The sequence below is a fragment of the Pan troglodytes genome, chromosome 9, assembly GCF_028858775.2.
Source record: "Pan troglodytes isolate AG18354 chromosome 9, NHGRI_mPanTro3-v2.0_pri, whole genome shotgun sequence".
Lineage (NCBI taxonomy): Eukaryota > Metazoa > Chordata > Mammalia > Primates > Hominidae > Pan > Pan troglodytes.
The window spans coordinates 95897525-95920264 of record NC_072407.2 but is presented as its reverse complement, the minus strand read 5'-3'; the positions used below and the strand labels follow the sequence as shown (position 1 = coordinate 95920264).

General features: G+C 43.6%; 1 protein-coding gene, 1 non-coding gene and 1 pseudogene across 4 annotated transcripts in view; all 3 read right to left on the bottom strand.

Annotated features, from left to right (window-relative positions):
- The window catches only part of MED17 (mediator complex subunit 17), a 31617-nt gene extending 11124 nt beyond the window's left edge, over positions 1 to 20493 (bottom strand). Inside the window, exons 1-9 of one of the 3 annotated variants that reach the window (XR_010147639.1) lie at positions 19954 to 20470; positions 16541 to 16707; positions 13912 to 14131; positions 10855 to 10991; positions 10684 to 10768; positions 9655 to 9807; positions 8190 to 8320; positions 7006 to 7190; positions 68 to 205 (exon numbers count right to left, since the gene is read on the bottom strand). Coding sequence is in view for 2 of the 3 variants with exons in the window: in XM_508698.9 (XP_508698.3) it covers positions 68 to 205; positions 7006 to 7190; positions 8190 to 8320; positions 9655 to 9807; positions 10684 to 10768; positions 10855 to 10991; positions 13912 to 14131; positions 16541 to 16707; positions 19954 to 20203 (1466 nt within the window). In the remaining variant the exon portion in view is untranslated. Of the gene's footprint in view, positions 1 to 67; positions 206 to 7005; positions 7191 to 8189; positions 8321 to 9654; positions 9808 to 10683; positions 10769 to 10854; positions 10992 to 13911; positions 14132 to 16540; positions 16708 to 19953 lie in introns of all 3 variants that reach the window. The other 2 variants (XM_508698.9, XM_009423999.5) reach the window with 2 other exon arrangements.
- Positions 7417 to 7517, bottom strand: LOC112204930 (small nucleolar RNA U13). The gene has a single exon (XR_002938673.1). It is a non-coding gene; the product is annotated as a small nucleolar RNA U13 (small nucleolar RNA).
- LOC112204956 (U4 spliceosomal RNA) lies at positions 9943 to 10141 on the bottom strand (annotated as a pseudogene).
- Positions 20494 to 22740: the final 2247 nt, after the last annotated feature.

The window sequence follows — 22740 nt, the reverse complement described above, 5'->3', positions numbered from 1 at the left end:
AATTACTCAGCAAACATCAATAGCAAATTAACATATTAAATACAAAACTTTTATTTTGGCCACTTACTTGCATATTTGTTCATAGCCTTGTGATGTGATTAAAACTTTCACACTAGATTCATAAACATCATTGATATTTGACCAATGAGCCTGTATCTGAGGATCCTCAATTCGGCTTGCTAAGCTGTCAATGGTTGCAGCAGCTCTTTTAAATACAAGAAGTTAAAAAACTTTTTAAGTCACCATACAAAATGATAGGAATATAAATGATTCATCAATTTTATGAAAAATTTAAAACTAACTACTTTTTAAAACTACCACTATGTGTAGGCAGACTTTAAATAAAGGCAGAGGTAGCTCTAAGAACCCTTTCATACTGCTTGAATGTGTAGGTTCTCAGCTTGACATTACAATACACTCTCATCACACACCCCTGATTATCATGATTCATGATGGGTTTATTCCCTTTAACTCTATTCATTTTCTTCCACTCAGAAAAGCTTATCAGGAAATGAGTGAGAAGGATATTCGATATCCTACAGTATAAACCTAATATAAATCATTCATAAATGTCAGTACTTGATCCCTGGTAACAAATGACTTGGGACACACCCACATCTAGACCCATTACTGTAATGAAATTATAATCATATTCAAGAGAAGCTAGAGATTTTTTGCACAATCAAATCCTTATACTCCAAAAAAAGAAAACTATCAATACAAATGAGAAATAAGATTTATCAAGTGTTCATTATACAGCAAGCATTATAATAAGAGCTTTCATGAATTATATCATTTAATCTTACTAACATATCATTTAATCTTAACCTTATTAGGTAGGCACTATTATTTCCATTTTTTAAACAGAAAAAAGTTTAGCAATGTTAAGCAATTTGCCCAAGGTCACATAGCTATAAACTGGGATACAAAACCTGGGAGTCTAAATCCAGAGCCAAAAACCTGGGAATCCAATTCCAAAGCCAGTAATCTTATACACACTAATCAACAGCCAACACTTAGAACCAAAGCATAAATCATTTAAATTAACCAAACCCTCAGTTTCTAATTATCTGATTTTTAACACTTTACTGGAAAGAGAAAGAGAGGCCTGGAAGTGGCTCACACCTGTAATCAAAACACTTTGGGAGGACAAGGAGGGACGATCGCTTGATACCAGGGGTTCAAAACAAACCTAAGCAACATATCGACAACCAGTCTCTATAAATAAAAAAAAAATAAGCTGGGCACAGTGGCGTGCATGAGTAGTCCCTGCTACTCAAAAGACTGAGGCAGGAAGATCACTTGAACCTAGCAGTTCCAGGTTACAGTGAGCTATGACTCCACCACTGCACTGCACTCCAGTCTATGCCAGAGTAAGATGCTGTCTCAATTTTTTTTTTTAGACAAAGTCTCACTCTATCACCCAGGATGGAGTGCAGTGGTGCAATCTCAGCTCACTGCAACCTCCACCTTCCAGGTTCAAGTGATTCTCCTGCCTCAGCCTCCCAAGTAGCTGGGACTACAGCCGTGTGCCACCACGCCTGGCTAATTTTTCTATTTTTAGTAGAAACGAGGTTTCGCCATGTTGGCCAGGCTGGTGTAGAACTCCTGACCTCAAGTGATCTGCCATCCTTGGCCTCTCAGAGTGCTAGGATTACAGGCATGAGCCACCATGCCACGCCTCACCTCAAAATTAAAAAAATAATAATAAAAATAAATTTAATTTTAAAAGAAAATGGGAAGAAATGAGAAGAGCCAGTGGGGACAAGGGGCTTTTACATTAATAGACTTAGGGTTTGGTCTGCTGCTGCAGTACCGGCTTCTTACAATACATTCTGAAATTTATTTTCCTTTTTCCTTGACGTGTTTCCCTGACAGTGCTTCATAATTCCTATAGAAGGTAAGTATGTGTGTGAGCATTACGAGAACCATTAAACTGGAAATAAAATTATCTAGCAATGGAAAATTGGGAAAAGAAATCATGAAGTATTTACATAATAGGATATTATACAGCTATTAAAATATATTTAAAAACCTTTAATAAAAGATGAAAAAATTTACAATACAATATTAAATGAATGCAAGGTATAAAATTTGTTTGTTTTGGTGTAACCCCTGAGGTATGAACTCAGAAGGATATAAAATTTTATAAACTCCAATTTTTTTTTAAAGACACACACACACACACACACACTCTGACACATATACATAAAAATATATTAGCATGTCAAGACATCTCATTGTGCATGTTATCATACACATCAGTCTTTTTGTCTTTTTTAAGACATGGTTTCGCTCTGTCATCCCAACTGGAGTGTAGCAGGGTGTGATCACAGCTCACTGCAGCCTCAACATCCCAGGCTCATGCAATCCTCCAGCCTCAGCCTCCCAAGTAGCTGGGACTACAGGTGCACACCACCACATCCGGCTAATTTTTTTTTTTTTTTTTTTGTAGAGATGGGCCATGTTGCCCAGGCAGGTCTCAAACTCCTGGACTCGAGGGATCTGCCCGGCCTCCCTGAGTGCTGAGTTTACAGGCATGAGCCACCACACCAAGCCCAGCTACTTTTTTTAAAAAGGCTTCCTGGCCAGGCACGGTGGCCCACACCTGTAATCCCAGCACTTTGGGAGGCCAAGGTGGGTGGATCACTTGAGGTCAGGAGTTCGGGACCAGCCTGGCCAACATGGTGAAACCCCAACTCTACTAAAAATACAAAAATGAGCCAGGCATGGTGGCGCACACTTGTAATCCCAAATACTTGGGAGGCTGAGGCGGGATGATTGCTTGAACCCAAGAGGCAGAGCTTGCAGTGAGCTGCACCACTGCACTCCAGCCTGGGTGACACAGTGAGACTTCGTCTCAAAAAAAAAAAAAAAAATTTCTTGTAGAGACAAGGTCTCACTATGTTGCCCAGGCTGGTCTCAAACTCCTGGGCTCAAGCAAGCTTCCCATCTTGGCCTCCTAAAGTGTAGGGACTACAGGGGTGAGCCACCATGCCCAGCCAGGGTCTTTTTTTCTTCACTAAGCTTTTTGTACACCAGGAAGAAGTAAAAGTTTTAAACCTTTGCTGCTTCCAAGGCTATACTTACTACTCTGAAATTTATAATGGTTATAAAAATAGCTGTTTTTATGCTGATCATTTATTTGGGGAATATTTAAATTTATGGTCAATCAGAAATTTGCAAGACTAACGATCTACTCAAATTATCAGCTTTTTAAGTTGAACTGTATTAATGGTAAGAAACAGTAACCTATCATATAATGCTTTATTACTTATAAGAAACTTCTACGCTCTCTCCCCTCTCCCCTCTCCCCTCCCCCCTCTCCCCCCTCCCCTCTCCCCTCTTTCCACGGTCTCCCTCTGATGCCGAGCCGAAGCTGGACGGTACTGCTGCCATCTCAGCTCACTGCAACCTCCCTGCGTGATTCTCCTGCCTCAGCCTGCCGAGTGCCTGCGATTGCAGGCGCGCGCCGCCACGCCTGACTGGTTTTCGTATTTTTTTGGTGGAGACGGGGTTTCGATGCGTCGGCCGGGCTGGTCTCCAGCTCCTAACCGCGAGTGATCTGCCAGCCTCGGCCTCCCGAGGTGCCGGGATTGCAGACGGAGTCTCGTTAACTCAGTGCTCAATGGCGCCCAGGCTGGAGTGCAGTGGCATGATCTCGGCTCGCTACAACCACCTCCCAGCCGCCTGCCTTGGCCTCCCTAAGTGCCGAGATTGCAGCCTCTGCCTGGCAGCCACCCCGTCTGGGAAGTGAGGAGCGTCTCCGCCTGACCGCCCATCGTCTGGGATGTGAGGAGCCCCTCTGCCTGGCTGCCCAGTCTGGAAAGTGAGGAGTGTCTCTGCCCGGCCGCCATCCCATCTAGGAAGTGAGGAGCGCCTCTTCCCGGCCGCCATCACATCTGGGAAGTGAGGAGCGTCTCTGCCCTGCCGCCCATCGTCTGAGATGTGGGGAGCACCTCTGCCCTGCCGCCCCGTCCGGGATGTGAGGAGTGTCTCTGCCCGGCCGCCCTGTCTGAGAAGTGAGGAGACCCTCTGCCTGGCAACCGCCCCGTCTGAGAAGTGAGGAGCCCCTCCGCCCGGCAGCCACCCCGTCTGAGAAGTGAGGAGCGTCCTCCCTCCTCGTCCGGGAGGGAGGTGGGGGGGTCAGCCCCCCGCCCGGCCAGCCGCCCCGTCCGGGAGGTGAGGGGCGCCTCTGCCCGGCCGCCCCTACCGGGAAGTGAGGAGCCCCTCTGCCTGGCCAGCCGCCCCGTCCGGGAGGCGAGGGGTGCCTCTGCCCGGCCGCCCCTTCTGGGAAGTGAGGAGCCCCTCTGCCCAGCCAGCCGCTCTGTCCGGGAGGGAGGTGGGGGGGTCAGCCCCCCGCCTGGCCAGCCGCCCCGTCCGGGAGGGAGGTGGGGGGGTCAGCCCCCCGCCCAGCCAGCCGCCCCGTCCGGGAGGGAGGTGGGGGGGTCAGCCCCCCGCCCGGCCAGCCGCCCCGTCCGGGAGGGAGGTGGGGGGATCAGCCCCCCGCCCGGCCAGCCGCCCTGTCCAGGAGGTGGGGGGGCGCCTCTGCCCGGCCGCCCCTACTGGGAAGTGAGGAGCCCCTCTGCCTGGCCAGCCGCTCTGTCTGGGAGGGAGGTGGGGGGGTCAGCCCCCGGCCCGGCCAGCCGCCCCATCCGGGAGGGAGGTGAGGGGGTTAGCCCCCCGCCTGGCCAGCCGCCCCGTCCGGGAGGTGAGGGGCGCCTCTGCCCGGCCGCCCCTTCTGGGAAGTGAGGAGCCCCTCTGCCCAGCCAGCCGCTCTGTCCGGGAGGGAGGTGGGGGGGTCAGCCCCCCGCCCGGCCAGCCGCCCCGTCCGGGAGGGAGGTGGGGGGGTCAGCCCCCCGCCCGGCCAGCCGCCCCGTCCGGGAGGGAGGTGGGGGGGTCAGCCCCCCGCCCGGCCAGCCGCCCCGTCCGGGAGGGAGGTGGGGGGGTCAGCCCCCCGCCCGGCCAGCCGCCCCGTCCGGGAGGGAGGTGGGGGGGGTCAGCCCCCCGCCCGGCCAGCCGCCCTGTCCGGGAGGTGAGGGGCGCCTCTTCCCGGCCGCCCCTACCGGGAAGTGAGGAGCCCCTCTGCCCGGCCAGCCGCCCCGTCCGGGAGGGAGGTGGGGGGGTTAGCCCCCCGCCTGGCCAGCCGCCCCGTCCGGGAAGTGAGGGGCGCCTCTGCCCGGCCGCCCCTACTGGGAAGTGAGGAGCCCCTCTGCCCGGCCAGCCGCCCTGTCCGGGAGGGAGGTGGGGGGTCAGCCCCCCGCCCGGCCAGCCGCCCCGTCCGGGAGGGAGGTGGGGGGCGTCAGCCCCCCGCCCGGCCAGCCGCCCCGTCCGGGAGGTGAGGGGCGCTTCTGCCCGGCCGCCCCTACTGGGAAGTGAGGAGCTCCTCTGCCCGGCCACCACCCCATATGGGAGGTGTGCTCAACAGCTCATTGAGAACGGGCCATGAAGACAATGGCGGTTTTGTGGAATAGAAAGGGGGGAAGATGGGGAAAAGATTGAGAAATCGGATGGTTGCCGTGTCTGTGTAGAAGGAGGTAGACATGGGAGACTTTTCATTTTGTTCTGTACTAAGAAAAATTCTTCTGCCTTGGGATCCTGTTGATCTGTGACCTTACCCCCAACCCTGTGCTCTCTGAAACATGTGCTGTATCCACTCAGGGTTGAATGGATTAAGGGCGGTGCAAGATGTGCTTTGTTAAACAGATGCTTGAAGGCAGCATGTTCGTTAAGAGTCATCACCACTCCCTAATCTCAAGTACCCAGGGACACAAACACTGCGGAAGGCCGCAGGGTCCTCTGCCTAGGAAAACCAGAGAACTTTGTTCACTTGTTTATCTGCTGACCTTCCCTCCACTATTGTCCTGTGACCCTGCCAAATCCCCCTCTGCGAGAAACACCCAAGAATGATCAATAAAAAAGAAAAAAAGAAAAAAAAAAAAAAAAAAAGAAACTTCTACATACATCATTTAATATGACCCTAAGACCCCACTCCTATACCTACTATTGACGGGAATAAGTGGGGGACCATAGACACTAAATCCCTTGCTCGAAGTTATTTAGCAAGTGGTTGAGCCTTGGCTTACACACCTTTCACCCCTAGTCCCCTACTCCTTTCACTGCATCATGCTGTCTTCTCTAACGTGTCTCTCCAATTCCTTTTACTAAAAGCTGAAGGACCTAAATTTCCACTTTAAGACTACAAACTAATGTACTAAAAAAAACTGTATTAACAAGAAAAAAACTGGAAATCAAAAATAAAATATCTATTTAATGACAATGCCCATGCCTGAAATTCTGGAGTACTACCAAGGCATAATTACAAATGAAGTAAAAAACAGGCCTTTTCACTAAGTACCAATGATAAAATAGAAAAGCACCCTTTAGCACTGAAAAAGATACATTTATATGTAATCATGCCACGTTATTTTGTAAGCAGTGTATATAAAGGAAAAAAAAGAGCTTTGGCGTTACATAGACCTGGGCATAAATCCTCGTTCTGCAACTTTTTAGCTGTGTAACCTTGAGCAAGGTGCATAACTTCTTTAAGCCTCAATCTTATCAGTAAAAACAGGGTTAATACTACCTGCCGCAAAGAACAAAGATTAAATAAATTAACATAAGAAAAGTGCCCTCCAAACTCTAAAATGTGCAAGAAACAAAAAATACAGAAACCCTCAAGAAAAAGATTTAAATCAGTTCAGAAATAAGTATCTCACGGCTGGGTTACTGAAGAAAGTATGGTGTTGTAAGGCACATTCCTAGTCAGTTGTCTTTGCAAAAAAGTGACAGTGTTAGAAAGAATACACTGTTAGATCAGAAGTGGATCTAAGTCTTCCCCAGACTTGACAGGACCCAGTCTATGACCGTAAATAAACTCTTACCACCACCTCTCCCTAAAATAAAAAAGTCAAAAGCATCCCAAAAAAGTGTATGAAATAACAAAAGAAAACACACTGCAATTTCAAAGAAAAAACAGAAAATGGTAACTTTTTTCAACCTTACCTACTCCTTAGAAAAATATGCTTTGCTTGTTTAATTATTTTTTCCAGAAGCCCTTCACTGGACTGTAATGAATTAATTTCATTTTTATCAAAAGCTTGAGGACCCGAAAGTCTCATTCTCTTGTGGCCAAAAGGTGCACTTGCTGGATGAGGCATCATGATGGAACTCAAGGTCTGTTTATGAAACTAACAAAAACAGCCATTTTAAATACCAATATCCACATAGTAAATGCTACATAATATTTAATCAAAACATGGTTGACATCTTAGAAACACTGAAAGGAATGGATTTGAACCACACATGAAAACAATCCAACCTTGGAGAAAAATGCTAGCATCTACTAGGTCACACATAATGCAAGACTGTAAAGAGAAGGGTCCCTCTCAAGCTGTAACTTTTTTCCTTTTCTCATGTCGGATGGGTAATGCGCCGACATCCTAATAAGGTTTGAGGGAGTCACAACTCACGCATAAGCATGAAAGCCCAATCATGCTTTTGAACCACAAAAGGATCTCAAGCTTTAATTTTTATTTTACAAGTTTTAAAATGTAAAACAATCCTCTTCATTGAGTCTCATAAATAGAACGCATGCAATCAGTAAATAGTTCTTTCACTATACCCTAGATTAGAGGTTCCCAAACCCGGCTGCCTATCTGAACCTCCTAAGGAGCTTTTTAAAAACAACTCTTGCATCATCACAATCAACTGAACCAGGTTTTGGGGTGGAGCAAGGGAGGCTGTAATATATAATTCTATGAAATTTCACAGGATATTCTTTTGAAATTACCCTGGCCTGTGAACCAGCTCCCTGTAAACAGTTGTAGATGATCTGTAAGTAGAACATGTCCTAAAATAAAACTAGTCTGTTCACAGACTCTGGCAAGACATTTTCCCTTATCTCCCCCAGTCAGAATCACCCTTCCCTCTGCACTTTAGCATCATGTTTCTTACACCTCTACTTGAAAACCTGTGTATCTCTACCACTAGAAGGTATGTTTGGGAACAGGGACAGTATTGTGATTATCTCTGTATTCCCCTAGCACACAGCAAGGATCTTTCACATCAGACAGTGAATGTTGTTGCTACGTGAATAATCAAGACTCAGCAGACGAGAGGGGCTTTGTGCATACTCACTGCCCTGGACATACTCACCACAGCGCAAAGAAAAACATTTATTTCCTTACCTCTCTAATCAGTAGATGCAAATTATGCTCTAGGACATAAAGGTGGTCCTCCGGACATTGCTTCTCAGTAGCAAATTTTTGGGATTTCTTATCATTTGAGGAATGGCACAAAGAAATAGATAACTGCAAGCCTATTTATAAAAAGGAGGACATATGTAAATAACCTGAAATATGGAAAGGTACAAACTGTCTTCATAAAGTATAATCATAGTTCATTTTCAAAAGATATATTCTAAACTTGAAGATCAGACCTCATGATTAACATCTGTATATCAAGATTACTATTCGGCCGGGTGCGGTGGCTCACGCCTGCAATCCCAGCATGTTGGCAGGCCAAGGTGGGTGGATCACAAGGTCAGGGGATTGAGACCATCCTGGCCAACATAGTGAAACCCCATCTCTACTAAAAACACAAAAAAATTAGCTGGGCATGGTGGCGTGTGCCTGTAGTCCCAGCTGCTTGGGAGGCTGAGGCAGGAGAATTGCTTGGACCCAGGAAGTGGACAGGTTGCAGTGAGCCAAGATCACGCCATTGCACTCCAGCCTGGACAACAAAACGGAAACTTCATCTCAAAAAAAAAAAATTCATGAATATAATAAGCTACCACGTATTTTAACAATTCAAATTCTGTTGACATATAATATGGCTGCTGCCCTTGAACTGGCTAAAGACTGGTGAAAAAGCTATATATTAATTTGTTTTTTCCTTTAAAATAAGAGTAGGTAGGCAGTCTTACTGCGTAAAAGACAGTTAGTCTTCCCTACTCCCATGAGAAGTAGGACGGAATTTCTCACCACTAAAACCTACTTCCTTCTAAGATGACAGTCCTTAGAATTTACGTAAAAAACAAGTGCAAAGCTAAATACAAACTGATCTCCAGGGCAAGTCTACCTGCTTTTGAATAATATAATTAAAATCCAGTTTCTATAAATTTGAGACTATTACGAGTAAACTTTTTTTTTTTAATTTGTTTGTTTGTTTGTTTTAGTAGAAATGGGATTTCACCACGTTGGCCAGGCTGATCTCAAACTCCTGACCCCAGGTGATATGCCCGCCTCGGCCTCCCATAGTGCTGGGATGACAGGCGTTAAGAGTAAACATTTTTAAATTGGCCTCTCATTTAGATAATAAGGCAGGATCCCTGAAAAAATCTCCCTTCAAAGCAACTGTTGCTAAATAACTATAGCTATGCTAGTGCAAATTTTCTTTTCTCTTGACCACAATAATGACTACATAAGTGCAAATTTTTAATATGTAGCTTAAAAATCCAAGGGTCACACTATTTAGGACAGAACAGATTCCACAGTATAGTTTGTGTTACATGCTTTACTGGCTGTCACTATGGATAGCACACTATTTCTTTGCTCTCATTATTCTCCCAATACACCCTAAGAGCTACCTTCTCTGTCCTATTCCCCAAAACACAAAGTCCTGTTCATAAAGTCGAAAAAGGGCTGCTCTTACTCGGAAAGGGCTGAGAGATAATCTGGTTTTTCACCACAATGTGAGGGATTTGTGATTTAATTTGAACAGCTTCCCGAGAGAGCTGTGCAAAAATTTCTTTACATAAGAGAACGTTCTGTGCCGCTTCTAATTTTGTCTGCCAATGCGGGGAACCTGAAAGACAAGAAATATATGTATCAATTATCTAACCATATTATGCATTAACTAGTTTAAATGGTGATCTGAATACATATGACAAAAGTTTAGGAAAACACTACATTACGGTATATTCTTTTTTTTCCTATTCAGTCTCTATAGAGACTGTCAAAAATTGCCAATGCCAACTGTGTTACAAATCATCCCGACAGGGTATTGAGAAGTTCCCCGCCACCCCAATCTTTCATTCCTGAAGAGGAAAGTTTAAATTCCTGTAGAGGGAAGTATCAGTTAGCAATAATCATGCCACAGATAAACCTCATTGGGTTTGATACTGCCACTGTGCAAAGCTATATTCTTTCCAAAATATAAAAATCTCACTTCTTTAACACAAAAAACCAGTAAATAAGTCCAATCTTAAAAAAAGTTGCTGGTGGCTCATGCCTGTAATCCTAGCACTTTGGGAGGCTGAGGCGGGTGGATTACCTGAGGTTGGGTGTTCGAGACCAGCCTGACCAACATGGAGAAACCCCATCTCTACTAAAAATACAAAATTAGCTGGGAATGGTGGCACATGCCTGTAATCCCAGCTACTCGGGAGGCTGAGGCAGGAGAATCGCTTGAACCTGGGAGGTAGACGTTGCGTTGAGCCGAGACTGCGCCATTGCACTCTAGCCTGGGCAACAAGAGAGAAACTTGGTCTCAAAAAAAAAAAAAAAAAAAAAAAAAAATTGCACAGCTATTCACTAATAGTTTATTGAAAAATTTTAGAAGTATATTTTGAATTGTTCTTACTTCAAACTATCTATTTTTCCTACCTATATTTATCTTCAGTTTATTTTAAAATGTCAGCTCAAATAAGACCAGAAATTAGAGGATAGAACATAACCATACCTGGTTTGGATTTGGGCAAAGGTCGTTTGAAGAGGTTAACTGTGCCGAGGTCACCTATATCTGGAGCCTGTTTTTGTATTGAAACCTATATGACAACAAAAACAAAAAAAGTTAACAAATTAACTTCAGGCTATTCGTAAGAAATTACTTGAAAAATATTTTGACAAATACCTTGATATATGCAGACCCCTCTAAATCACTAGGAATTTGGACATCAAGAGGACAGTAATCTTCAGGTATCTTTTTATCCAGATCGAGATCTGTATTCTTTATTACTTCAAATGTACCATGATGAGGAAAGAGAGATCCTAATGTTGTATTAAAAAAAGGAAAATATAAAACAGTTAACATATTATTCCGACACACATTATTAAATATATAATACTTCACATCCACATCACTGAATCACAAAGTAAGTCCCCACTAAAAAACATATGTTTTGGGGGAAAAGGGTGAGGAGTGGTGAATAAAGGAAAGAAAGATAATGGTGGGGGGGGTGGTTATTTACCTTACACTTCTTAGTCTAATGACATCATCATAATAAGAATTCCACAAAAAATCCAAATTGTTTTATTCCAATGGAGTATTGATAAAAATGGGTGTACTCACAGGGCAGGCGTGGTGGCTCATGCCTGTAATCCCAGCACTTTGGGAGGACGAGGCGGATGGATCACCTGAGGTCAGGAGTTCAAGACCAGCCATGACCAACATGGAGAAATCCCCATCTCTACTAAAAATACAAAATTAGCTAGGCGTGGTGGCGCATGCCTGTAATCCCAGCTACTGAGGAGGCTAAGGCAGAATTGCTTGAACCCGGGAGATGGAGGTTGTGGTGAGCTGAGATCGCGCCACTGCCCTCCAGCCTGGGCAACAAGAGCGAAACTCTATCTCCAAAAAAAAAAAAAAAAAAAGAGGTGTACTCCTAGAAATGAAACCTTGGGGATGAAATACTTCTGGAGCTTAGCCTCTCTACTAAGGTTTCAACTAAGTGCTCTGCATCCAACAAAAGAAAGACAGAGGATAGTGCACATAACATCTTTTTTTCAACCAGTTTCCTAGATTTTTTATTTTTTATTATCTTTTTAGAGACAAGGTCTCCCTCTGTCTTCCAGGCTGCAGTGTGGTGGTGTAATCATAGCTCACTGCAGCCTCAAACTCCTAGGATTTAACAATCCTCCCACTTCAGCCTCCCAAGTAACTAGGACTGCAGGTACATGCCATCACACCCAGCTAATTTTTAAGTTTTTTTTTTAGAGATAGGGTCTATGTTGTCCAGTCTGGTCTTGAACTCCTGGGCTCAAGCAATCCTCCCACCTTGGCCTCCCAAAGTGCTGAGATTACAGATGTGAGCCCCCGTGCCCAGCTCAGTTCCTAGATTTTATGTGATGTGTTTTTGTGTAGGTCAGAAGTTTGGGTAAGTTGTTCTGGGCCATTGAATTATATAAGAAATAGGTGGTTCAATGTAACTGGTTTTATAACAAGGGAAGATGCTAAAGATTTTCTTGCAATTAAAAACAATGTGATCAAATCCTTTCATAATCATGAGTGACTACCCCAAAGAAAGAATTAAAGTTCTTGCACACAAATTATTTGTGGAAAAGAAAATGCCCAAAACCAGAAAGCACTGCTTCTACAGACCACCTATTAAAATTTTTAAATGGTCTTGTCATCTTTAATTCATCTTTATAATGAGATTTAACCTTCAGGATTCAAAATACCCCAACTAATATCAATGCTGAAGCATGTCAGTCCTCCAGTATTTGACTTAACCACCTTAACCTTTTTTTAATTTTAGGATAATGATAGCTTACTCTGGCAAATGAATCTTTCAGATATCACTCTACCATTATCTCAACTATCAAAGCCAAGACTTCTTGCCTCCTCCCCTGATATTCATAGCTTCTACCCCATTGAGCTATGAAATTTTTCCATATAGCCAGCCCCTCTGACTGCCTCAGCAGCTTATAAAACATTGCCATTATTACCTTGTAAAACCTACTATTTATTATAGCTCAACGACCAAGAATTTATACCAAAAACTATGAAGTCAACATCATCAAACTTTAGTATGCCCCCAAAAGTTGCATTCCCTAAGTTAGTGTTGTAGCCCTAGTTTGGTGGGAAAAAGGAGAGCAAACCTTTTTGCCACCCTTTCTCTTCACTTGGGATATAAAAACAGCTGAGCAGATTAACGGGAAAAGAAAGGGCAAAGAATAGAAAGTTTCTTTCCTCCTTTCATGTCCAGTTTTTTTTTTTGTTCGTTTGTTTTAATTCTCAGAAGAACACTTGCATCATGTCCAGTTTTCACTTGTTTTTTTTTTTGGGTTTTTTTTGAGACAAGGTCAGGCTGGAATGCAGTGGTGCAATCTCGGCTCACTGAAGCCTCAACCTCCTGGGCTCAAGGGATCATCCTGCCTCAGCCTCCTGAGTAGCTGGGACTAACAGGTATGCAACACCACGCCCAGCTAATTTTTGTATTTTTTGTAGAGATGAAGTTTTGCCATGTTGCCCAGGCTGGTATCGAATTCCTAAGCTCAAGCAATCTGCCCACCTCAGCCTCCCAAAGTGCTAGGATTACAGGTGTGAGCCACTGTACCCCGCCATGTTCAGTTTTTAAGGGTTACAGGTAAGGCCTTGATTGAGGAGTGTAGTTCTACCTCATTTCTAACTAAAAAGTCAATTATGCTTCAAGGTGTGTCAGCACATAAACCCCATCTTTGAACTTTCTGTTAAGTGTACCAAAAGGTTTTGAAATAGAAACTAGGCTATTCATTATAAGGTTCTGATAAGAGTGGTTTTGGCTTATATGAACAGAAATTAAAATTTTGAAACGTAACACATAGCTGAGAAATAATACATTATAGAAGGATGTTTAACATTATACTTACACAGAAAGCATTGTTTTTGTTTGTTTTTGAGAGAGTCTCGCTCTGTCCCCCATGCTGGAGTGCAATGGTGCGATCTTGGCTCACTGCAACCTCCACCTCCTGGGTTCAAGCAATTCTCGTGCCTCAGCCTCCCAAGTAGCTAGGATTACACGTGCGTGTTACCACGCCTGGCTAATTTTTTGCATTTTTGGTAGAGACAGGGTTTTGCCATGTTGCCTGGGCTCATCTTGAACTCCTGGCCTCAAGTGATCCACCCGCCTTGGCCTTCCAAAGTGCTAGGATTACACGCATGAGCCACCACACCTGGCCAGAAAGTATAGTTTTTAATAATTATTCATACCTGCACTTCTGTAGCTCAGATCTCCGAGAATTTTATCTCCAACTTTTCGAAGTTTCCAGTGTTGCCGTAATCGCAAAAGCTCAGAATTGAAGTCTCTTTGTAGCTTGTTTTCTTGGTTTTCAGTAACTGATTTAGTCAGTCTTTCTGCCCCCTTCAATAAGATTTGTGCTGCTCCAGCAAGTGACTTCTTTTTAGATATCAATTGCAACGTCTGAGGATTCTATCAAAAACAACCCAAACATGCAGTTCTGCAGGATTTTTAAATGACTCTAAAATTACACATTTTATCAATAATAAAATGAAGTGAACAAAAAGCAAAAAGGAGGGGCAAGTACACATAACAGTGTTTTTAATAAAATAATAACCTTAACCTATTTCTTTGTCCAACTCACTCAAAGCTTTACTTACGTTAAACCAAAAACACTACAATGGCCTCTACTCAGAACTTACCATTGCATCAACTCTGTCCAGCCTGTTAGGGTCCCCTCTTAATGTACTGCCATTCCTCTCCTTATATATTGCCAGCCCCCTATCCTGTACATACACACATATAGTTATATATAACCTTTTTGGCACTCATTATACTTCTGATTAACATCTATAATCTCTGCTTCAATGGTAACCTGCATGATGGCAGAAACCACTATATCCACAAACCCTAGAACAATGCCTGGCACATAATATTTGATTTAATGAATGAATGAATGACTGCAATGGGTATAACTGTAAAATTATCTTGTATTTTGTAGCTTACCATATTTTGTATCTCACCATAAGCTATTAAAGTGCTTTTGGAATTAGGACTAAAATCACACAGCATTAACTTTTTTTCTTTTGAGATGGAGTCTTGTTCTGTCACCCAGGCTAGAATGCAGTACCACCATCTTGGCTCACCATAGCCTTGACCTACTGGCTCAAGTGATCCTCCTGCTTCAGCTTCCTGAGAAGCTGGGACTCCAGATGTGCAACACCAAGCCTGGCTTTTTTTTTTTTTTTTTTTGGTAGAGACAGGGTCTTGCTATGTTGCCTGGGATAGTCTCAAACTCCTGGCTTCCTGCTTTGGCTCCCCAAAGTGTTGGAATTACAGGCATAAGCCACAGTGCCCTGCCATTGTTAATATTAAATGTACTTCACTGAATCCTAATTTTTTGGAAAGCTGATCAGAAATCACTATCTATGTATCACATATGCATATATAAATACCCACAATCACCATAATTTGTGTATTTTACTAACCAGTTTAATACAGTTTTCTGGCTGTATGAGAGTCAAAAATCACATAAAAAGCTTCATAAACATATCAAAATAATCTTTTGATTGTATTAGGGAACGTAAATAAAAGAGTTCCTGGAGATATTAAGAAATTCCTGGAGACTCTCTTCTGGGAAAAGCACAGAATAGTAGAAAAGGCAGTGGGGCTATGAGTTAGGTGCTGGAGTTCTAGTCTTGGCTCCCTAACTACCGGCTTGACAGCAACTTGAACATATTACAAATCTCTTTAAGCTTTAGTTTTCTCTCTGTAAAATGAAGAATGCAGATTTAGGGAACTCTATTAGTCCCCCAGCACAATGTTTCTAGATTCTGAAACTATTACTATGTGAGTAATTCTATTCAATTAATTTTATTTACAAATGGGTTCTAACAGTCATTACTTCCTCTCCATGACTAATTTGGTTATGGTCTTGACACTTGTTTTCCTTAAGGACCCAAGTAGCCTCGATGATTTCAGACTATTCACCAACTCATCTTCCTGCTGCTTCTCTTTCATCTTCAAATGTTCAAAAATTGAATACACTGTTTATGAAATAGCAGCAATTCTACCCAGCTCTCAATATGCTCCATAATTTCGCCTAACTTTTCTAATCCATCCCTTAAAAAAAAAAGGGAAGGAAGGATTAGATGGAAAAACAGGGACTTAAGAGAAAATAACTTGCTTAATTTAAGGTCACACAGTTAATGAAGGCAGAGGCAGGATTTGAATCCAGGTCTACCTGATTCCAAAGCCATTATATCATCACATTTTTGTGTAATATATCACAGACCAAGGACCCAGGCTATAAGAATTTGTTAAGATTTGGTAACCTTTAAAGTATTACATTCTTTTTTTTTTTTTTTGGGGATGGAATCTCGCTCTGTCGCCCAGGCTGGAGTGCAGTGGCGCGATCTCAGCTCACTGCAACCCCCGCCTCCCAGGCTCAAGCAATTCTCCTGCCTCAGCCTCCTGAGTAGCTGGGACTACAGGTGCCCACCACCACGCCTGGCTTATTTTTGTTATTTTTAATAGAGACAAGGTTTCACAGCATTAGCCAGGATGGTCTCGATCTCCTGACCTCGTGATCTGCCCGCCTCGGCCTCCCAAAGTGCTGGGATTACAGGCGTGAGCCACCACGCCTGGCCTTAAAGGTATTACATTCTTAATGAAACTTAACTCTTCCAAGGATCATAGGTATATAATAAAAAAATAAAGGAAATGCAGTTGTATGGCTTTGTTTTAGACCAGTTAGTCTTTAAATCTTCATCTGGACTTAATTTTGCAAGAAAGGAAAATGGAACAACAGGCACAAAGCCAAAAAAGGGTCCTGGGATTTAATAAATAAAATGTTATTATTCAGTTAAAGTCCACAAATACCTGTTTTGGAGGAAGTGCATCCTGAGAGACAGGATCAAGAGTCATAAATTTTTTATCCCTAACAATACTGAGAACGTCATAGAGAACACACATCTCTGTCAGGGCACTTCTCAAATTGTTCCTCACTGAGTCCCAAGGCCAAAGGGAAGGCTGAAATTTTACCACTCCTAAAAAGAGAGAGAGAAAAAAAAGAAATACAGAAGTATTCGTTACATTGAATGGCAGACAGCTCACTTAGGTTTAAAAAGTACTAAAAGGAGAAATAATTAATTTAATTTCAAATTGTTCTCTTATTTATGCCATCTCCTCTACCGTTTCTTAAAACTTTGTTAACATTCACATTAGCATTCCTACAATCGCAAAATGAATATGACATCTATTTCCACAGGTTAAATTTATCATTACAACATTATAGACTCAAATCTCTTTTCAAATTTATGTAAACCTTTTTAATAATCTTCTTACAGTGTTTAGAACTTGAATTTACAATTGTACAAAATTTCCAAAATACAGAAAAGTACAAAATGAAAATGACCTGTAAGCCAGCCACTATTAGCATATCTTCCTTTTAACCATTAAAAAAAGTATTGTGATTAAATACATGAACATTCACTATATAGAGTTCACACAATAAAGAATTAGAGGGTAAAAAGTGAAAGTTTTCCTTCATTCCCCACCCGATTCTCTCCCCTCCTGAGAGGTAACCACTATTAACAGATGGAGCGTACCCTTTCTTTTTTTTTTTTTTTTTTTTTTTTTTTTTTGAGACAAAGTCTTGCTCTGTCACCCAGGCTGGAGTGCAGTGGCGCCATCTCAGCTCACTGCAAGCTCCACCTCCCGGATTCATGCCATTCTCCTGCCTCAGCCTCCCCAGTAGCTGGGACTACAAGCACCCACCACCATGCCCAGCTAATTTTTTGTATTTTTAGTAGAGACGGGGTTTCACCATGTTAGTCAGGATGGTCTTGATCTCCTGACCTCGTGATCTGCCTGCCCCGGCCTCCGAAAGTGCTGGGATTACAGACGTGAGCCACTGCGCCCGGCCCCAATGAGTGTACCCTTTCAAAGGTTTTTCTATGCACTTACATACATCTATTTCCAATTTTCTATTACTTGCCTTTCCCCCGCCCCCACTTAATATTTCCTAGAGACACTTCCATGTTAGTACTTATGAGTCTACTTAATTCTTCTAACACTGTATGATATTCTGGAACATGGATGTACGGTATGTTTAACCACTTGTATTTAACGGACATGTAGATTGCTTCCAACAAGCAAACTGCTTCCAACAATGCTAGCAGTGGTAAACACCTTGAATATATACCCTGTATATGTGCAACTTTTTCTGCAGGTTAAATTTTTAGTCATGGTAATAGTGAATCAAAGGAGATATATATTTAAAAGTTTCGGCTGGGCGCAGTGGCTCAGGCCTGTAATCCCAGCACTTTGGGAGGCCGAGGCAGGGTGGATCACCTGAGATCAGGTATTTAAGACCAGCCTGGCCAACATGGTGAAACTCTATCTCTACTAAAAATACAAAAATTAGCCAGGCATGGTGCCGCACGCCTACAGCCCCACATACTAGGGAAGCTGAAGTGGGAGAATCGTTTTGAATCCAGGAGGCAGGGGTTGCAGTGAGCCGAGATTGCACCACTGCACTCCAGCCTGGCCGACAGAGCAAGACTCCGTCTCAAAAAAAAAACAAAACAAACCAAAAAAAGTTAAAATTAAATTTTGGCACATATTAAACTGCCAAATTGTCTTTCAGAATCACTACCAGTTCACATTCCTAACCCTGAATATTAACAATATTTTCAATTTCTGTCAATTTTGTGCATGGAAAGAGTATCTTAATCATGTTTTAATTTCCCAGTCCCTAGTAATGAGATCGAGTCTATGTTCTGTTTATTGGTTTCTGAAGTCTCTCCTCTATGAGCCTTCAGATACCTTTGGCCTATTTTTCCAAAGTGTCGTTATTTTCTTTTCAGTCTGAAGGGACTTTTTGAATATAGAAGATATCAACTAAATTTGTGTTATATGTGTGGAACTTCTCCCAGTCTGTCATTTATCTTTTTACTTTGCTTATGGCATCTTTTCCCATTATTTTTAAATTTTATGTAAGTAATATATCTATACTTTGTAAGGTAGGTGGGTGTGTGGTTGTGTGTGTGGATGTTAGAGTCTTGTTCTGTTACCCAGTCTGGAGTGCGGTGGCACAATCATAGCTCACTGCAGCCTTGATCTCACTGGCTGAATCCATCCTCCTTCCTCAGCCTCCCCAGTAGCTGGGACCACAGACGTGCACCACCACGCCCAGCTAATTTTTTTAATTTGTAGAGACAGGAGCTCCCTATGTTGCTCAGGCTGGTCTTGAAGTCTGGGCTCAAGTGATCCTTCCAACCTTGGCCTCCAAAAATGTTGGAACTACAGGTGTGAGCCACCATGCCTGTCCTGTTATTTCCGAAATTAAGAAGATCTATCCGACTCCCAGAATAATACAACTATTCTTTCATTATTTCTTCTAACACTTTGTTTTACTTTCTTCATTTGGCACATCAATCCTCAAAAATTACTGTGGAAATAATTTTTGTGTGAGGTATAAAGTAGTATTTACCTTTTTTCGCAAATAGACCCCTAATAATCCTAACAGCACTGCCCTGAAATGACATCTTTAAATTCCCATTTACACTGGGTCTGCTGCATAACTAAATTAAGAATTTTGATTTTTTTTTCAAAAATCCTTGACGATAATGAGAATCCGAAACCCACTCATTGTTTCTTCACTTCCCTCCTAGTCTCCTCCCTTCCAGTTTTGCTTTCCCTATAATTCATTTACTAGAAAGCATCTAGAGTAACCTTTAACAAAATCATCTCTACTGATCCTGCAAAAGCTTTCAGTGGTCTTAACACTAGTCAAACGCTTATCCTGGCCTACTGGGTTCTACATGATCTGGACCCGCCTACCTCTTGGACCTCGTCACACATTTCAGTCAAAACAGACCTCTTTTCTGCAGGTGCTACTATCATCATTCACACCGCACAAGGATGCAAAGTAACTCGCCCAAGGTCACACAGCCGGCAAGGGGCAGAGCCCCGATCTAGGGCTCTTTTAGCCACTAAGTGTGCTACGTTAAAGGCCCTCTACAGAGAAGCATTCATTTAAACATTTCACGGTTTGACAGTGTCTCTAAACGCTGCCACTCAAGGAGACCCGCAGGAGTATTACGTAAAGTCGTGTCCTACCTTCTCCGGCAGCAACAAAAAGATGACGACCAAGTATCCTTACGCTTCCGCTAGAGGGACACTCAAAAGTTCTCGCACGCACAAGATCACCCCCATCGCGGGAGAGGCCGAGGCCCGCGCGGGTGCTGGGACCCAGACCGGGGGACTCGGGCAGCGGATGCAGGCCTTACCTTCCTCGTCGTCCTGGTCTGCGCTGGACCCGGCGCCCGGCCAGTCCTGCGCGTCGCCCTCGGTCCCCGCCGCCTCCTCCTCCTCGGAGCCCGAACCCTGGCTGAAGTCTATCCGCTGGGCCAGACGCGCCAGATTCTGCGACATGGACAGCGGCGGCAGGTACGTCTCGGTGCCATCCAGGCCCACCTCATGGACCTGCTTCTCGCAGGCCGATTCGATGCTGATCCGCACTGCGCGCACCCCGGACATGCTGGCTGCGTCGGCCAGCGGTGGGAGGACCCCCCACGAGCCAAAAAACGAGGTACGAAGAGGAGGCTTCCCTGCGGAGAGCCGGGAACTCAGAACCCCGCAGCCGCGGTGCCTCAGAAGACCCTCGGGAAACCGAACGCAACGCTCAGACTGGAAACAAAGGAGCTGGCCCAGCAACTTTTCCAGAACGCACCGCAAGCTCCCTCCTCGGTGTCTTTCGGAGCAAAACTGGGCAGGCGCGGAAGCTCCAGGGCTCCCTAGAGCGCTTCCGGTGAATCACGGTGTAGGGTGGGGTAAACTTCCGGGCCTATAAGAGGCGTGGCCGGCAGAGGGAGGGAAAGAGCGGTTCGGGAGCCGAGAGTGTGGCGGGTATATTCCCTGCTTTTTAAGCCTGCGTTTGTTTAAAAAGTGGATGAGGAAAGAAAGCTGCAGAGGCTAGAAGAGTTAAGGAAAAGGAAATTAATGGATCCTTGGATCTTAGCAATGAGAGTCCTGTTGAGAGAACTGAGATCTGGTGGCGCGCGCCTGTGGTCCAGCTACGCGGGTGGCTGAGGCGGGAGAATGGCTTGAGCCCTGGAGATGGAGGCTGCAGTGAGCCGAGATCTCACCGCTGCACTCCAGCCTAGGCAACAGAGTGGGATCCTGCCTCAAAACAAAAGTTATTTTAAATTAGCAAGAAATTTTTTAAAGAAACACTATCTGAAGAGTTAGAAATTAAGGGCATGGCTTGGGGGAAACAATCGTGCTTATCACCACTTAAAATTATACTACGTAATTATTTGGTTTCCTGTTAGTTATAACTCTATGACAGCCAATATCTGCAGCAGACATAATAGACTCTGGCATGTAGTAAGTGCTTAATATTTATTTTATGCCCGAGTAACAGAATAAATAATGTTGATCTCACTTTTTTATTAGTGATGGGGTCCCACTATGTTGCCCAGGCTGAGTGCAGAGGTTATTCACAAGTGCTGTCAGCACACTACAGCCTGGAGCTCCTGGGCTCCAACGATGCTCCTGCCTTAGCCTCCCGAGGAGCTGGGACTATAGGAGTGTGTCACCATGCCTGGCCTGCAAATAATATTTAAAAGATTAAGAAGAAGTGGTATAACTTCAGTCTTTGGGTCTCCAAGAACGTATTTCATTAGTAGGAATTCCACAGACAAAGATGGATTATCTCATATTACAAACCTCTATATTTCGTTTAAGGAATTATATATACCGTTTATCATGAGTGTTTGCCAGGTTTTGTTCTGACCAAGATATATCTAGGTTTTGAACTACTTTCCTAAGGTATTTAGGAAAATACGGTTGCCCTGGTGTCAGTCCCTGCTGAAGAAGAAAGTAGATGGCCGTGTGTGGAGGGGGTTGAATTTTCCTGAGAAACCTATTTCTGGCAAGCTGTACAGTCTGTCGCCCAATCATGTTCGAGAACCACTGTACTTGCTTTTCGTGTAAATTTGTTTAAAAAAATTTTTTAACTTTATTTTAAAATCTGATTAATAGCCAGGCGCAGTGGCAGTCTAATAGTGCAGACAAAAACAAGACAACAACAAATGATTATGATTCCTAGAATAAGTAAAGCTTTTGCCACCAAGTCTTCAAGATCAAAACTAGCTGCTTAGCCAGTTGTTTAAAGATGTGTTGGATCTGAAAGGTTAGTTGCTAAGGTTTTCATATTATCCATTAACGTAGTGATATTATCTGATTCATCTGGGATACAGACATAACACACAGTTTTTATGATAATGCAAGTTCCTCCCTGGGCTTCGGTGAGTATGTCAAAAGCCATACGGTTTTGTAATAATGGCCTTTTCCATAAGAATAACTATTGTTTAATAATGGAATACTTATGTAGCTATCTTTTGAGTATAATTGGTTAGGACCTCTATATGCCAAATAACATCTTCAACACTCAGTTGTGGTATGAAGATGGAAGCTAAGTGATCATACCAATGAAACACAGAATGAACCCAATGAGATCATAAATAAGGAAAATTTGCAGGTTTTGGCAAAGTACAAACTATTCAAACATATGATTAAGCATAACCCGAAAAATATCATCCTAACTATCCTGGAAGTAACCATGGTCATAGGTTAGTGCCACATAGCCAAAATATTCCATTTAGAGCTAATCAATAAATACATTAAATGGCATGCCAGTCAGTACTTTGTAATATAATGGTGTGAATACACAGTTCTTTGGGTATCCATGCCATATCTCCAGTGCTTTTGGGCCAGATATCTTTGGTATCATTTCTTTGTTCCCAACATAAAGGGGCAAAGTGACCAGGCACGGTGGCTCACGCCTGTAATCCTCCACTTTGGGAGAATGAGGCGGGTGGATCACCTGAGGTCAGGAGTTCGAGACTAGCCTGGCCAACATGACGAAACCTCGTCTCTACTAAAAATACAAAAACTAGCTGGGCGTGGTGATGCATGCCTGTAATCCCAGGTACTCAGAAGGCTGAGGCAGGAGAATCACTTGAACCCAGGAGGCAGAGATTACAGTGAGCCAAGATCTCACCACTGCACTC